A 17,713-nucleotide genomic window follows, 5' to 3' on the forward strand; every position below is an offset into this window, starting at 1 on the left:
CCACTGGCTGACATCAAACACTCGCTGAAGGCAAACTACATCGCAATAGAATCCACTCGGAACAATGCTATTTTTGGACTGTATGATGGCCGTCAGTGGTTCGATTGTAAGGTACCATCGCGAGATGGGCGTGGCACGGCGCTGGAGACGCAGCAGACGCGTTAGCATCGGTGCGCAAGATGGGCTCGACGTAGTGAGGCGCGGGATGAGGCGATTCATGTCGAGGTGTGGGCGGTGTCGGCGTCACGCGGCGATGTGCGTAGAACTTGGGTAGCTGCCCGAAGAACCGCCGTGTGTATGTGTAAAGTTCCAGGACTGAAGCGGTGGGTAAGACTCCCCCATCGTCAGATTCCGAGACGGCGGAAAATGTCTGAGAGAGTGTGTAGGAGGTCGTGGCACCGTAAAGAAGGAAGGCTTGGTCCATTTGTGATCCAGAGGCACTGACGGTATCTCATAGAGTCCGGCAAAGGCAGCACTGTTGCAAAGGCTTGCCAAGACACCAGAGCTATAGCCATAACAGGTAATTTATGAGGAAAGATTGGCAGCAGGTCACCATCTCAGCTGTGGAGACATCTCCTCACTCTTATGACAGACAACACGCTCTGGGTGTTCTGGTTAATTAAATTATCACTTCAGAAGCAGTGAGTAACGATTTCACACAAATGCAATGTGAGGGAAAGCAAATTATTTCTGGGTGACAGACTTTTCATAATCCCACAGTACCGACAATACTTGGAAACAGTGTGCAACAATGACTGCTGCCAGTAAGTCCTGGCACAGCCAGAGATGACATGATATGAACAGCTACATTCGTGCATGATGGTGATGTCATGAGTGGCTGGCCCTTGGAGTGGTGATGTTTAGCCAGCCAAGTCTGTCAAATTCATTGCTGACTATAACATACGTTATTGTAGTATGGGGGCATGGCCGTGGTTGTGTTGGTTTCACTCACGTTTTGTCCATTTCACATAAACACCTAAACAAATGACACCATCCAAATCACAACGCACAACACAGCTACCTATTGCTCAAACATGTGGGCCAAACTAGTTTCTCTCCTCTACAGCTGATGTTGGTAGACAGTATTTGTTAAATAATGCAACAAATCAATACTTCCTTATTGGTATAGGATCTGAAGTGAGCACTATTCCAGGGGAACAGCCATAAAAGGCAAACATGCCATCTTTCATCCAACTAAGTTCCGCAAACAACACCCATATCAGGCTATTTGGATCTGTCATGCACAACATAGACCTTAGTTTTCACAAAAAGTTTACATGACAGTTTGTTGTTGCAGACATTTGCAAACTAATGTTAGGTATGGATATTCTTCAATGATTTCACCTCTCCCCTAACCCAACACAAGGATGTATCAGGCGCACCAGCACTGGAGAGTCAGTACCCTCTACTAGTCGTAGTCTGCTGGCATATTCACATGCAGTTTCGAAGGGGACAACTCTGGTACAACCTCCTTCAAACCCTATGTAATACATTCACCTACAAGGGCTTGATGATTATCAGGCTTTGCAGTCTGAATTACAAGCAGTGATGAAGAGCTATGAAGAAGTAAACAAGAAGCTCAAGCTATACAGAGAGAGTATAGCATTGACAGCTTGGGAATGTTCTTTCAATAGGGAACTGGATGCTACACAATCTTATCAGAGACAGTTAAAGTATTACCATCTGTAAATTCCTGGCGTGAATGATGCAGTACCTGCCTCAGTGTCGATGGATGGCACATACTGACTGTTGGTGCATACTGTACTGCATGTCTCACCAAAGCCACAGGTTAGTTGGTTGTACGTTCCATTGATCAATCGCACAGTACGGTTGCCGCTATGATGTGGTACATGTCAAGTGCACAAGAACTGCACCTATGAAACAAGATTTTTTAAATATGTATATACATATATACAGTACCATGTTAAAGATTAATGTTAATTATTTGCCCCAGTCCCTTAAATGGCACAACATGCATATACTATATTTATAGATTTATTTATTCCTATTCAAGAATTCATCTATGGTATAGAAGGAGTTGTCGAGGAGATATGGTTTCAATTTATTTTCGAACCTATTGCTACTGTCTGCAGACATTTTATTTCATCTGGTAATTTGTAAAAAGTTTTTATAGCAGCATATTTTACCCCTTTTTGTGCCAAAGATAGGTTGAGTAAAGGATATTGTAAGTCATTCTTTTTTCTGGTATTATAATCATGAATGTCACTGTTGATTTTAAACTGATCCATGTTGTTGACAACAAATTTCATTAGTGAGTAAATGTACTGTGAGGCTGTTGTAAGAATTCCCAATCTTTGAAAAAGATGTCTACAAGATGTACAACTATGAACCCCATACATTATTCTAACTACTTTCTTTTGAGCAGTGAATACTTTTTGTCTAAGTGTTGAGTTACCGAAAATATTATTCTGTATGACATCAGAGAGTGAAAGTATGCAAAGTATGTTAGCTTAATAATTTCTATATCCTCAAAATTGGTAATTCTTCTGATTGCAAAAGTTGCTGAACCTAGTCACATTAGAAGATCCAAAATATGAATTTTCCATTTAATATTTTCATATATATGTACACCCAAAAAGTTAGTATGCTCTACCCTGATTACTGACTCCTGTTGATGTGTTATAGTTATTGAAGGAACCGTACTTTTTGCAGCAGAAAATTGAATGTACTATGTTTTTCAAAGTTTAAAGCAAGCCCATTTGCAGAAAATCAGTTAATGACTTTTCCAAAGATCTTATTTGTATCATTTTCAATTGGAGTTTCTTTTACTGGGTTAATAATGATGCTTTATCATCAGCAAACAGTGTCAGTTCAGATAAGAAGGGAGGTTGTTCACCTTTGTCAAGGACAGAAGGGGACCCACCCTGTGGAATACATAATGTAATTTCACCCCAGTTAGATGAAGAGGCAGACTTATTTAAGTCACTTGACCCACATAAAGAAACTTTTTGTTTCCTGTTCTGCAGGTATAACTTAAACAGATCATATGCTATTCCACTTATACCATAGAATTGTAATTTCTGTAACATAATGTCATGGTTCACATAATAAAATGCTTTGGACAAGACACAGAAAATTGCTGTTGATGACATTTTACTATTTAAACACTCTATTATCTGGACAGTGAAATTGTATATTGCTGTCTCAATGGAACAGCAGTTTTGAAATCCGAACTGTGATTTCCTAAGTATCCCATTAGCGTTGAGATGTCTAACCACTCTTGAGTACTTTCTCTAAGATTTTTGAAAATGTTGTAAGCAAGGATACTGGCCGATAATTATTGACATTTTTGGTGTCCTCCTTTTTGTAGAGAGGCCTGACAATGACATATTTTAACCTGTCTGGGAAAATACCTTGACTTAGTGATGCATTACTCATACAGTTTTCTTTTTCTTTCTGAAGTCACTTTAATACTTTAATACCCGTAGTGCAGTGAACTTTTATGACAGTGTGTATGTAGCCATTATATGTGCCCCTTCTGTTCCCATCAGGGCTGTTGATAAAATGTCGATATATCGATATTTTTCAACAAACATATCGATACATCGGTGAGATTCGTACCCTCAATATATCGATATCAAAAGGACAATATTGAGTGCCGATATTTTTATTTTATCCTATAATTTTCTCACAATCTTCGGTTAATATTTGAAGTTCTCCTTTTGAAAATGCAGTAGGACTTAATTTTACTTTCAGTATGTGAAGGAGTCTTCCTACTTTTTGAGCTTTCATAATGTCCAATTTTTTTCTTTGACTGTATGAAGCAAGTGGCTGTGGCACGAAAGAAGAAGTCCGATTGCACTAGTTTTTAACGAAACTAGTGTGCTGTTTCTTCACATCAGCATTCTTCAAAAACAATTCCTGTAAGTGATGAACAAAAATCTAAATGACAAGATAGATCTTTACAGTGTGCTGAGGCATGTGAGGGGAAATGCTGATGTAAATGGTACTTGGAGCTACCAACAGAAATTGCAAAGTTTAGCTTCACCTCGGAATTTAGACATTACAACTGCTAGGTCACTGGAGTTGGTAGAAGTTTAAAAACAAGAAAGTCGACGTGAAGTGTTCCGGACAAATTCGATGTGTGACGAAACCGAACGACAGACCCATCGGACACCATTCTGCCACTTACATGCAGTTACCATTGTTAACAAAACGGTTATCGCAAAGTATAGAGGTGCGTCATTTTCCTTTCAATTCTTGCTCTTAGGGAGATAGGCAGGCTGCTAGCTTTTTGATTTACAGAATATATAATAATAAATCAATACTTAAATATACTGCTATAAAACCAGCAGTATATCTACTGCGCGCAGCCGATATTTTTATAGGCAGATAAGTCGATACATGTACTGTAGATACTTTTGTTCGATATATTGAGAGCTGGTAATGATATATTTTAAATACAGGGCGTTTCAAAAAGAAAGAGCAGATTTCAAACATTTATTTCTCAAAAACTACAAATGATAGAAACACAATTCAAACGTTTCTTGTCAGAGAAAGGTTCAAAGTTTTTCAATGGTCCGCGCAGAAGTTCCATGCAAATCCGCAGTGGCGCTGGCGTTTGTTTGTAGGAAAATGGCGACGACACCACAGGAACGATCATTTTGTGTGCTGCAATTTGCAAAGTTAGAGTCCATTGTTGGTGTGCAACGTGCATTCCGCCGTCAATTCAACAAACAGCCGCCTCGTCATAAGCAAATTTATGAGTGGCATCACAGATTCGTAGAAGATGGTTGCATCTGCAAGCGAAAAAGCACGGGTCGTCCACGCACATCGGATGAAAATGTCGAGCGTGTCCGTGCAGCTTACGAAAGGAGCCCTAGAAAATCCACGACACGGGCAAGTCACGAACTAAACATGTCTAAAACAACGGTATGGCGCGTTCTGAGTAAGCGTCTGCACATGAAGCCGTACAAACTGCAGTTATTGCAAGCATTGCGTCCTGACGACCACAACAAAAGGTTCGAATTTTCAACTGCAATTCTACAGGACATGGAAGAGGACAATTTTGCCGAACGATTAATTTTTTCAGATGAATCAACGTTTCACATTTCTGGTAAAGTTAATCGGCATAACGTACGAATTTGGGCGAGTGAAACTCCGAGGGACGTTATTCAACATGAAAGAGACTCACCAAAGGTTAACGTCTTTTGTGCAATTTCGGTAAACAAAGTTTATGGACCTTTCTTTTTCATGGAGAAAACTATCACAGGAACCATTTACCTGGACATGTTAGAAAACTGGCTATTTCCTCAACTTCAGGAAGATTCAAATCACTTCATCTTCATGCAAGATGGCGCCCCACCACACTTCTCTGAACCTGTACGACGGTACCTAAATAACACCATTCCAGGACGGTGGATTGGAAGAGCAGGAGCACAAGATCAATGTCATCGTCTGTGGCCTCCCAGGTCACCAGACCTTACTCCCTGCGATTTTTATTTGTGGGGGTACATAAAGGACTGTGTTTATGTCCCACCTATGCCCGCTACTCTTCAAGAGGTACGACATCGAATTGTTGCGGCCGTGAATTCGGTAACTAAAGACCAGTTGCGTCGTGTGTGGCAAGAAATGAGATACCGGTTTGATATTTGTCGTGTAACAAATGGTGCTCATATTGAGGTACAGTTTTGATATTTGTTGTGTAACATTTGGTACTCATATTGAGTGAAGGACCGTTGGAATTGTGTTTCTATCATTTGTAGTTTTTGAGAAATAAATGTTTGAAATCTGCTCTTTCTTTTTGAAACGCCCTGTATTGCTATATCGGATTCACGACATTTTTAAAACTAGCAACAGTCCTAGTTCCCACTCAGCAAGTGTGATGTGTAAACAAATTGGTGTCAGTCGTGACACAGTTCACAAAATTAACACCACATCAGGCCTACTGTCTCCATGCATCATCTCAAACCCACCTGGAGATACATCCAGCACAGGCGCTCAGACAGAAGACAACATGCAAGAAGAGAATGATAACAGACCAGCAATCTTGCTATGGCCATATCCGACGATCTCCCCAATCCCTTCGTCAATATCAGTCGGTACGACCTGGATTAAACACGGGACGGGGAGTGGGGGGAGGAGCACCATAGCATCGCTTCTTCTGCCGAGAAATAGTACAGTCGTGTCCTGCCTTGTAGCCAGTCATAGCATTGCTGATTATGCTTAAGTGCATGAAGAACACGCAGCCAGCTGGGTCCTATGTTGGCCTCCTCCTGTCAGCGTTTCTCACTGCAAAGGAGGTGGGGAGTCCTCTGTGGGGACCTCATCATCGATTTTATCACACAGAGCAAGAAAGATCATCCAAGGGTATGTGTGACCAGTAATTTTTGTCGATGTTATGTAGAGGAGATGAACTCATTCTGTTGTATATATCAATGAATAAAGACACACGTTCCCCTGCAGACCTGTATAGTATTGGAGTGATAGATTTTCCCATATGTAACGAACATACGGAAGACGAACCACACAATTTTGTGATGTTTTAAGTATGCACTTCGACAAAATAAACTTGAAAAACCTTGCAAAAATGCGGATTCCCTAGCCAACACTTGAAATTAACTGTTTAATAGAACATTATCTGCAAAGAGCAGATATAAATATGGCGTATCAAACACTGTCATTTGTAATTGTATAGCTATATGTATAAAATAGCTGTATAATTAAATTATAACTGACCTGTAATGACTGTAATGTTCCCAGAAAAGTAATCAGTAAAATAAGAAGCTTTTATTGGCATTCGAGTGAGTACAGGAATCTGAATGAGTCCACAAGTAATTTTGTTGACGCCACTCTTATGGCGTTACTTTTGTTGCATATGGAACTTCAAAACACAATTCACTCTCACGTATACCAACCTACGTTAGCTTTTTTCATTCAATGTTGGCAGTTGTGTAATCAATTGTGGCTTCTACACTCGAATGAAATGTCAGACGAAGTGGTGTAGATGGCAACAGAGACAAATACTATGAAAGAAGTTACAGGACCGATATTGCATGTTATAGTTGTTGGATTTCATCACAAGAAAGGATGCCAGGTACAGCTACAAAGTGTTAAATGTCATGCGATGAGTGGTGAAATCGAAAACAAGCATTGGCGCCGTTGTCGTACTGTTTGTGTTGTGCGTTTATTGAAATAGAATATGTTGGCAGGTAATATTTAAAAAAGTCAGTTGTGATGTACAATGCCAACTAAATCCTCGATGATCATAGTGCCAAGTTCTACGACCTGTGAATCAGCTGCCGTTCTGGATCACCACTGAAATCTTCCGTAATTCGCTTCGTTAGCTATATGCACAACAACTGGATAGCTTCCACCGTACACAGTTGTAAAAAGAACAGATTGGCTCTTCAAGCATTTTTAAACTGAACACGCGCGATACGCTCTTACTGCGTATGTTCTTCCATTTATCCATGGTTTTGGCGACAAGAGCTTGCACTCGTTTCTTTTTTTTATTCTGTATCTGTGCACAAGAGGTAAAATTTTGATGGGGAACGACAAACATTTATGAATGTATTTTAACATATTGTGGTGAATGGCAAGATCTATTTGGTTCCCCATACTTATTTTATTGAACCTTGTCCTTTGTGTCTGATGTTTTACTCGTTGATAGAATCTTAAACCATTATTATTATTATTTGCGTGCTGTAGGAGGAGGTTAACACTCGCTCAAGGTAGTGGTGGTGTGCAACTAAGAGGTACATGCAGGGAGTGAGGAATCCTGCCAGCAGGAAGGCTAATGAAAATTTTTTTGTATGTGGTGATCAATCAGCTGTTAACTATTTAAAGAAAGTTTTGTTGACAAAAACCAACCGCAGCTAAGGTGAATCACTTGATATTGCTACCACATTAGACGAAAAACAATCATTCTGTGGCACAGAAACTATCACCATGGCAATCCCTGTCCATAGATCTCCAGGACATAATTCATTCAGTCACAGGAAATGTTCCAAAAATCCCACAATAAAGCAAAGCCTCCAGGAATGTGGAAAGTGTCAAATTATGTGTTACCAGATGAAGCAGCCACTGCAGGCAATTTCTCTAAAGTATATTAGCAAATAATTATAGCTAGTGCTAATCTCACACTTATAATTAAGGACTTATTTCTAGATTATTTCATTAATAAATGACTATGTTCATTAATGTTACCTAAATGATTAGTGTGAAATGGAGATTAAAACTGCAGCTGAGTTTTGTGAGAGGAGGAGCAGCTGTGATCCTTTTTTACCAAACACACTGCTATTTCTCTTTTGAAATGTTTAACTGCCCTGTCTCCTTCTCCCCCCTCCTCCTTTGCACTACTGAGCTCCTGTTCTTTTTTCTTTTTAACTAGATAGGATGTAAGGATGTAGCATGAGAGAGAGAGAGAGAGAGAGAGAGAGAGAGAGAGAGAGAGAGAGAGAGAGGTGTGGATGCAGAATGTGTTGTCCGTATATTTTCACTATCAAAATATCAGGATGCTCATAGGAGTATAGGACATTTTGGGTAGGTATACTCTTGTAATTAACATCTTCAAATATAAATACAAATATTGGACCATAGTAGGGAAAATAGGCATTTTCGGTGGGAAATCTCTTTGATCTCGTGCCAGTCATCTGTGACACAGTGTGGGGTTCTCATGACAGAACTTGGGAACCTGCTTCAGTTCTTGAGCATAACAATTAGAACTGTACGTAACCACTCCCTTCACTTGTTTCACTTAAGTAATAAGTAAAGGTTCACTATTTTTGGTGTTACACCCGACCCTCTACGAGCTTCTACTCTTCTATCTGTGTACCTTTTTTACGTAGCTGCTGCTACTAGATTAATTTGATTGATATTAACTTCATTTCATGTTTATTGCTACATGCACTATTAACACTTGTTTGCCATCGTATGGTGTGTCGTGGAGGGTACCCTGTACCTCTGCCAGTCTTTCCTTTCCTGTTCCACGTGCAAATAAAGCAAGGAAAAGACAACCCTCCATATGAGCTCTGATTTCTCATGGTCCTTGGGCAAAATTTATGTTGGTGGCAATAGAATTGTTGTGCAGCCAGCTGCAAATGCCAGTTCTCTAAATTTTCTCAGTGGTGACAAAAAGAATGTCCTCTAGGGATTCCCATTGGAGTTCCCAAAAGCATCTCCATAACACTTTAATGTTCATAACCATAGTCGCTACGATGACATCATGGTCACTAATCCTCATTTCTATACTGACACCATTGCTAAGATCCAGCCTGTTTGTGGCTGCAAGGTCTAAGATATTTTCATTGCATGTGGACTGTCAAACTAGCTATTCAAGGCAGTTTTCAGAAAATGTGTTTGAAATGCTTCGCAAGACTGCCTGTATCTCTGCAGTGAATCCATAGACGTCCCAGTTTATGCTAAAATGCTAGTCGCCTCCAACTAGTGTTCCATGATGTGGGTATTTGTGCTCTACTGAGCATGGACTTTCATTAAATAACTCGAGAACTGTTGCAGCAGAATCAGGTGGTTGGTAAAAACATCCAACAATTAACTTGTTTTCATCTAGACGTGACCAGGAAACTTTAATGTCTCTCCCTCAATTTCAGCGTCAGTAGAAAGAATATATTTGTCAGCTGCAACATTTTCCCTCCTATGACGTCTAATCTGTCTTTCCGATACATGTTCCATGACTCTAAATATCTCGGAGCATTCTACTTTGGGTTTCGGCCAGCTCTCAGTCCCAAGAATAATTTGAACTTTTGAGAACCATGTTACAAAAACTTCGAGAAGTTACTAATAAAATTTTGACAATTGAAGTGCCTGTATTCTGAGTGCAGTCTGATTTTGCTGTCTGCGTATTGACTGACGAGTGTTCATCAGAGCACTTCAAACTGCCGCAGGGGAAAAAAAGCACACCCTGTATGCTCCACAAGCAGCCACTTCCTTTGTGTAGTGTACCACTGACCTATCAAGGGGAATCCCACAATTCCCCACGCAATAACACCAGTCCAGAAATCTACAGCCGAAACTGTCATGGAGTTGACGAAGCCTTTGGTTGAGAACCATGTCTTGGCTCCAAACCAAAGGACGTTGATCACCTCTGGCAACAATGCTGCAAATCACGAGCTCTGCTCTTTGGTGCTGACTTGAGCCACAACTTGCAGATGACTACACCATGCATGCTTGATAGTTGCAGGCAAGGCAGCCTCCACATCTTGGTGAGGCCGCATTGCAGACATATTGCGTGTGCACATTGTCATTCTTTCTAGCACTGAATTCTATCTTTCTAAGGGGCTCCTTAACACCTAATGTTGGAGCTCCTGATAGCCAGCAAACCCCTGCCCATGTATACCTGCTTGGACCGTGCTGAAGGAATGGCCACCTGCTACCTCAAAGGGTGAATAGATTAGCCCAGATGGCCAGCATCCACCACCACCACTCACCATGCTGTGAGGGCTGATCCACCACATTGGTTGTTATGCTAGGAGGTGCTTCGGCAGCAGAGCCCATGGGCAAAATGAGTGACACCTGAGGTGTCCCATGTGACACGCCAGATTCTCCACCACTGCTACACCCTGAGGCAGCAACCTGAATGTGGCTGACCGTAGCTAAAAGTGCATTCAGCTATTCATGAACTGCAGCCATCTTCTCCTGTGGCTGCACACAGCAGGCACACATCCTATCGTTTTTAGCAAGATTAGCTGGAGGAGTAAACTATAAAAGCAGACTGAAAACTAGATATATGGCTTGCTATCCGCCTGACGTGTCACACCAATGCTTGCTGGTTCTTTAATGAGCTGTGTAGCTGGCTATTCAAAAGAAATGAAAACTGCACTATGGACTGCCTGGATTGACACTCACCAGACCAGAAGATTAAACCTCTTAAGTAGAAAAACGTGCACAAAATTTAAGAAATATGATACTTGTAAAACACAGGAAAAGCTAAATACATAAACTGCTGCTCTGAAGATGTCAGCGAACAAAAACAGAGGGCCTGACTAACTGCTGACTAGAAATGAATGGACGCTTGTCTTCAAAAGCAACTACTGTGCTACAAACTTAATGATTTTACACTTACAGTTACAAAATGAGAGATCTAACCTGATAAATAGAAAGTCACACATGAGATTTAAGAAATATACTACAAGAAAAACACAGGAAAAGCTAAATATGGAACTTGCTGTTGTGGAGATGTGTAACAGGCGACATCTGGGGGGCTGACTGTAGTTTATTTCACATTTCTTCTCCCTCTTTGTCTTTTTTCACCATATGTACATGTTAGTTGTTGGGTTTCTTGATCTTTTAGGGAATGTTTAATGTAGTGGAATGTATCAGTTTGTTGTCTATTGCTGTAGTGGCTATGTTAGTGTTGTGTTGTGTACCCATTCCGTAGCTTTTTTTCCACTGTTCTTCATTGTAGAGGCTGAGCAAGATGACACAGTAATCAGCACACTGGACTTGCATACTGGAGGATGATGGTTCAAATCTGTGTCTGACCATCCAGATTTGATTTGTTTTTCCATGATTCCCCCACATTGCTCCAGGCAAATAACAGGATGGTTCCTTTGAAAGGGCAAGGACATATTCCCAACCCAGTCCTTGAAACAATCCAAGCTTATGCTCCATCCTTAATGACCTCAGTGTTGACGACATGTTTAATCCCTAATCTTTTCCTATCTGTAGAATTTTTCAAGATGCAAGCTACTAATATTTGGCACACTGGACTTGCATTCTGGAGGACAACAGTTCAAACCAGTGTCTGACCATCCTGATTTAGGTTTTCCGTGATTCCCCTAAATTGGCTAAGGCAAATTCCGGGATGGCCCTTTGAAAGGGCATGGCCGATTTACTTCCCTATCACTCCCTAATCCAATCTGACTGACGACCTCACTGTTTGGTCCCCTCCCCCCAAATCAACCAACTAACCAATCAGTCAGTCATCCATCTCTTCTTCATTCTTTCAATTTGCTTGATATACATTTTATTCTTTAATTTTTATACTATTTCTGACTTAACTGTATCACATCCCACCAGACTTAACAGTTCTGTTAGACGTGATTGGCACCCAAGAACATATTTTTTCCTTCTTTTAGCCAATTACAAAAATCTGTCATTCAAATCTTCACTGCATCTGGATTTTTGTCTTTTATCTTCCGGTTGCATTCTTTCAACAATTATATCCAAGTTGCATATGCTGAAACTCTTCATCCCAAAAATGTTTGTTCAGCCTATTAATAAGTAATTATATTGCTCTGTTTCTGCATATTCTGGTCCATTGTTCATCTGACAAAATATGAATGCCAGAGAGGTCTGAGCACAGAACTGACCTTAGGTTATCTTTCATTTCAGATGAGCCATAGTTCCTTTATGGTTCTGAGAATGAAAACATGGTCAAAATAGGAAATATAGTGTTTGACAGTGATCCTTATGCCCTATTCCATGTCCTAATTATTGGGTTTTCTTTCCAGTGTTGAATCAGATGTATCCAGAAATTTCCCAAGTCTTGTTCACTCATTTGTGTCTGTTCTTTGTCTTGTCTCTCTTTCTTCAGTCAGTTGTACTCACTGAAGCTTTGTTGTTCGTGTACCACAGCGAGGTGTCTGGAACTGCTTATGGGTTTCTGGTTCCTGTTTCCTTTGTGGAGAAATATCTTCTTTCTAGTATCTATTCTAGTGCTCTGCCACTCCTGTATAGTGATTTTTGCATTGGGACCTATCAGTTCTCAGTCTGTGTGCATGGTAGAGCTGTTATTTACCCACCTATCTTGCACTGTGATGCACTTTCTCATATTATAGAATTTCTTCAGCTCTCTCTCTCTCTCTCTCTCTCTCTCTCTCTCTCTCTCTTTTATGCAGCAAGTCCAGACTTCTTCTATATGATCCCTCTCCACCATCTCACCCTTCTGATCAAAAATTAGTTCAGTCATGTCTTCATGATCCCTATGGGACATATTTTTAGATTCAAAACTCAGAGTTGGCTCTAAAAACTATCTAAGTGGGTTTTCATGGGGCAGTTTGCATCTGTCTTCAAGGGTCTGCCAGTTCAGTTTCTTCAGTATCTCTGTGACACTCTTCCAAGCATCAAACCAAACTGTCAGTATTTGTGCCACCCTTCTTTGTAGCTGTTCAGTATCCCCCGTTAGTACTATCTGGTATGGGTCCCACACTTGAGCAGTATTCTAGGATGGATCTCGTGAGTCTCTTGCATGCAGTCTCTTCCGTAGATTTATTGCATTTCCCTAGTATTCTAACAATAAACTGAAGTCTGCTGTCTGCTTTACTCAGCACCAAGCACATGTGATCAATGTATTTCATATCCCTACAAATTATTACGCCGAGGCATGGATTGACTGATTCCAATTGTGACTCATTGAAGTTATAGCAAGAGGATATGACTTTTTTGCTTTGTGAAGTGCACAGTTTTAAATGTCTGAACATTTAAATCAAGTTGCTAATATTTGCACCACTTTGAAATCTTATCAAGGTCTGACTGAATACAGACAGTATTTCATTATAGACAACTGCATCATCTGTAAATAGTCTGAGGTTACTAATAATATTGTCTGCAAGGTCATATATCTACATCTACATCCATACTCCACAAGCCACCTGACGCTGTGTGGCGGAAGGTTGCATATATGTGCAACATGAACAGCAAGGGTCCCAATACACTTCTCTTGGACACACCAGAAGTTACTTCTACATCTGTCAATGACTCTCTACCCAAGCTAACTAGTTGCATCCTCTCTTCCATAAAATCCTCAATCCAGTCACAAATTTTGCTAGATACTCCATACAACTGCATGTTTGATAATAAGCGTACGTGTGATACTAGGTTAAATGCTTTTTACAACTGAGAAATACTAAATCTACGTGACTGACTTCATAGACTGCTTTCAGTACAACGTGTGAGAAAAGTGAGAGATGGGTTTCACGTGATTGATGTTTTTGGAATCCATGCTGGATGACATGCAGGAGGTCATTCTGTTCACTATACCTCATTATGTTTGACCTCAGAATATGTTCTAAGGTTCTACAGCAAATGAATGTCAAGGATATTGGATGGTAGGTATGTAGATCACTTTTGCTATCCTTCATTTAGTAGGTGTGACTTGTGCGTTCTTCCAACTTCTGGGCATAATTTTTTGTTAGGGGACTATGGTAGATTATAGTTCAAAATAGGGGTCAACTTGGTCACAAATTTAGTGTAGGATCTGATAGGAATTCTGTCGAGCCCTGCAGCTGTGTTCAGTTTTAACTGTTTCATCTGTTCCTCATTGCCACTGACACTAATATATATCTTGAATAATAATTACTTGGCTACCCTTTAAATAAAATATTTGATGAGCAGTTGTTGCCTCATGCTTTCTCTGAAAGTTTAGACAACTTGAGATTATTTGAACTTATGCTGATCTTATCTCCTTAATTTCCTATCTATTTGCAATTTCTTCAGCCCTAGTCTTAATTGTGGTTTACTGAAGGTGAAGGTGTTTTGTGGGTTAGAATATGGTATCTAAATCTCTACCTTACTACTGTATAATCTATTTGAAACCTTGAAGCACCTCCAAGTCTCCTTGTGTGTACAATCTACTCATGTGATTTTTAATTGAAATGTTAATTGTACTCTGTGAAAAATCCAACCAGGTTGATTGCTCTTTCATTCCTTTCTTCTGGTACATGTTATCTATTTTTCTTATCTCATTATTGAGTTCCAGTTGTCATCACAGTTAATTTTTTTCTATTTTAGTGTATTCAATAATTTCTTATATTTTGTCCCTTTCTTCTCTCTCATATTTGTATCTATCTTGGCTATGAAAACACATTCACTACACTATTGGTAGTAGCTCACCTACATTTTTATTGCCATGTTCATTAATAGACATACTCTTGCATTATCCCTGGTCGATTGTGTGTTGATAACCTTGTACTCACCTCGTGGGAATGCTGTTCTTGCTGCTTCTGCACTTCACTATTTCCTGCTGTTTCGAACAACCACCTTACTAATTTGCTTTCAGAGTTCTCCAACCTATCTTTGTAAGAGCTCTAGAATTCCACACACTAACCTGTTGGAAGCAGGTTTTTTTTGTGATAACACTATACTTTGAGTAGTCTCTAGCTGGAGATCCAAATGGGAGACTTTTACCCCTGGAATATTTTACCCAAGAGGATACCATAATTATTTGTGAAACCTCAACTTCCTGCACCTGTCTGGAGAAGCAGCATTCTCCCTGCCATCCACCGGTGACTTGGCTCCCTTTCAGGAATCCTTTCCCCCTGAAATCTACAGAACATTGACTCGACATCAGCCAGTGGCTGAGAAAGCTGCGGACTGTAGTTCCCAGGACTGCCCTCTCCTCTTCAGTTCTTTTGCCCATAGCGGATAAGCCCTCACAAGATTCTCGACCGCCAAAAGTAACGAAAGGATAAAAAAAAAAGAAATTTCAGGAGAAGGCTACTCAGTTGAACACGGGGGCTCCATACTCCTCCACACCATAAGACTCTGAACCGGTGTTTTTTGATGTCCTTCCATCCTCCCCCCCCCCCTCCCCTCCCTCCCACCTGGTGATAGATGGTGATCATGGGGCATGGCCTTTCTTGGCTGCTTTACACCTAATCAGGACCCCCTTAATGTGATAGTTCACTGAAACTGCAATGGTTATTGCTGTCGACTGCCAGAACAACTAATTTCCTCCTGTTCTGTGATCTGTGTTGATCTCCCAGAAACACAATTCACTGATGACCATTCATCGACTCTTCGATGTTACCTTACATTCTGTTGGAACTGTACTGACTTCTAGAGAGCGTCTGGTGGTCTCTCTGCAATGGTTTGCACAGATGTCGTCAGTGAGGGATTTCCTATCTGCACCACATTGGAAGCAATAACAGTTTGAGTGCAAACGAGCCCAGTGACCATCATTTGTAACATTTATTTATCCGCAGGCATGGCACTTTCTCCATACCTTGAGGTTGCTGCCTGAATTCGAAAGCTCTACCTCCCTTTCTCCTAGTTAAGAATTTCAGTGCACATCACCCACTGTGGAGAAGTACCATGTCATCTGGCAGCGGCCTTCGGATCAACCATCTTCTCCGATTTTGATCTGTCTCTCCTCAGTGACGGTACTCCCATCCACTTCTGTGCAGCTCGTGCGTTTCTGCTATTTACCTGATGATTTGTTCCCTCAGTCTCATGGCTTCGTCACAATGGTTGCCACACGATGATGTTTATGGCTGTGATGAACCAATTCCCGTGTCAGGTTCTTAGAAGCCCTAGCTGGCTGTTATATTCCTCTGCTGTCACCTTGGCCACATCTGAGTCAGGCCTGCATCGATGAGATTTTGAGAGATATCTTCAATGAAATCACCCGTGCCACTGTAGCTGCTATTCCCCTTGCTACAGACCAGACCCCTTCCAGTGCAAGCAGTGCTGTGGTGAGCCACAGTCTTTGCAAGAGCTATTCCGGATCAGCAAAGCATGGTGTTGAATCTCAAGTGACCACACTTGCCACTCTTAGGGAGCTCCACACTATTGCTCGGTATCAGATTTGATGCAGTAAGAGGGAGTGCTGGGAGCACTATTTAACTTTCTCAGGAACATGTGCCCCTTCGTTCCATGTGTAGGCCGAGCCCCTTAGTCTGCTGGGTCACTGAAGATCAGCAACTGTTCTGGGCCACCTCCTTCAAGGTGGTTCTTCTACCAATAGTCGATTCTCGCTGAAGACTTTGCAACACATTTTGTGACAGCATCAGCATCCTTTGTTATCTGGCCACCTTTCGAATGCATAAAAGAAGAGTTGAAGACGTGTCCTTATCCTTTATCCCTGTCACGCAGAATTGTACAATGAACCTTTGACTGACTGGGTACTGCTTTATGCTCTGAATCATTGCACGATATGGCCCCAGGTCCTGATTAGATTCGTAATCAGATGATCAGATTATTTAACATTTGAATGTTAGGCAAAAACTCAATCTATTTGAGATCTTCAACCTTGTTTGTCTGGAAGATGTTTTCCCTTCACCATGATGAGATAGTATCATCGTCCTAAGGGGGGAAAATCCATTGATAGCTACTGACTTATTAGCCTTAGCAACACGCTCTGCAAACTGCTTGAAACATTGGTAGTCCGACATTTATGCCATTTTTGCAAATAGCAGGGGTTTTGTCCCCGTATCAGTGTGGTTTCTGGGAGGGATGATCTACAATTGATCCAAATTGTGAGCTTCGTTGAAACTCTTTGATTGAGGCTACTCTACTCAACCTCTGTACCGATCACTGGAATGATCTGAGTATGGCCTCAGAGCCAAGAGGAAAGGCACCACAGTCTACAGCATGCACCACAGTCCACATTTGTTTGCACATTGTTCCTTCAGTGGCTGCTGGAACAGCCTCTTCAGCATGCTGAATGAAACCTCTGGGTGTATGCACAGAGTGCACAAGCTATTTACCATCCCTTACTGCTGGTGATTTAACAGACCTTCTGGCCTTTTGCGCTTGCTTCCTTCAGACATAGTACACGGCAGGCTTACCAACAGATGAAGTGAGCCATACTGCTCTGTTTTAATGTCAGTGGAAGAGAGCATCTCAGACTTGGTGATTAGAATGATGGGTGCTAATACAATACACTGAGTTCTCTGTGACACCCCCCCCCCCCCCCCCCCACCGCCCCCTCCGATGAGTTCATGTACTTCCTGTAATAGAGAAAGTATCCTTGGAAGAACATAGTACTTGAGGTGCCTTTTGCACATCTCTC

General features: G+C 41.1%; 1 protein-coding gene across 1 annotated transcript in view; it reads left to right on the forward strand.

The window, feature by feature from the left end:
* Positions 1-6,921: 6,921 nt before the first annotated feature.
* LOC124606373 (late secretory pathway protein AVL9 homolog) overlaps positions 6,922-17,713 on the forward strand; it is a 91,372-nt gene continuing 80,580 nt past the window's right edge. The window contains exon 1 of the mRNA XM_047138357.1: positions 6,922-7,057. Coding sequence (XP_046994313.1) covers positions 6,968-7,057 — 90 coding nt within the window. The 5' untranslated portion in view covers positions 6,922-6,967. The remainder of the gene's footprint in view (positions 7,058-17,713) is intronic.

Source organism: Schistocerca americana, chromosome 3 (assembly GCF_021461395.2).
Source record: "Schistocerca americana isolate TAMUIC-IGC-003095 chromosome 3, iqSchAmer2.1, whole genome shotgun sequence".
Classification (NCBI taxonomy): domain Eukaryota; kingdom Metazoa; phylum Arthropoda; class Insecta; order Orthoptera; family Acrididae; genus Schistocerca; species Schistocerca americana.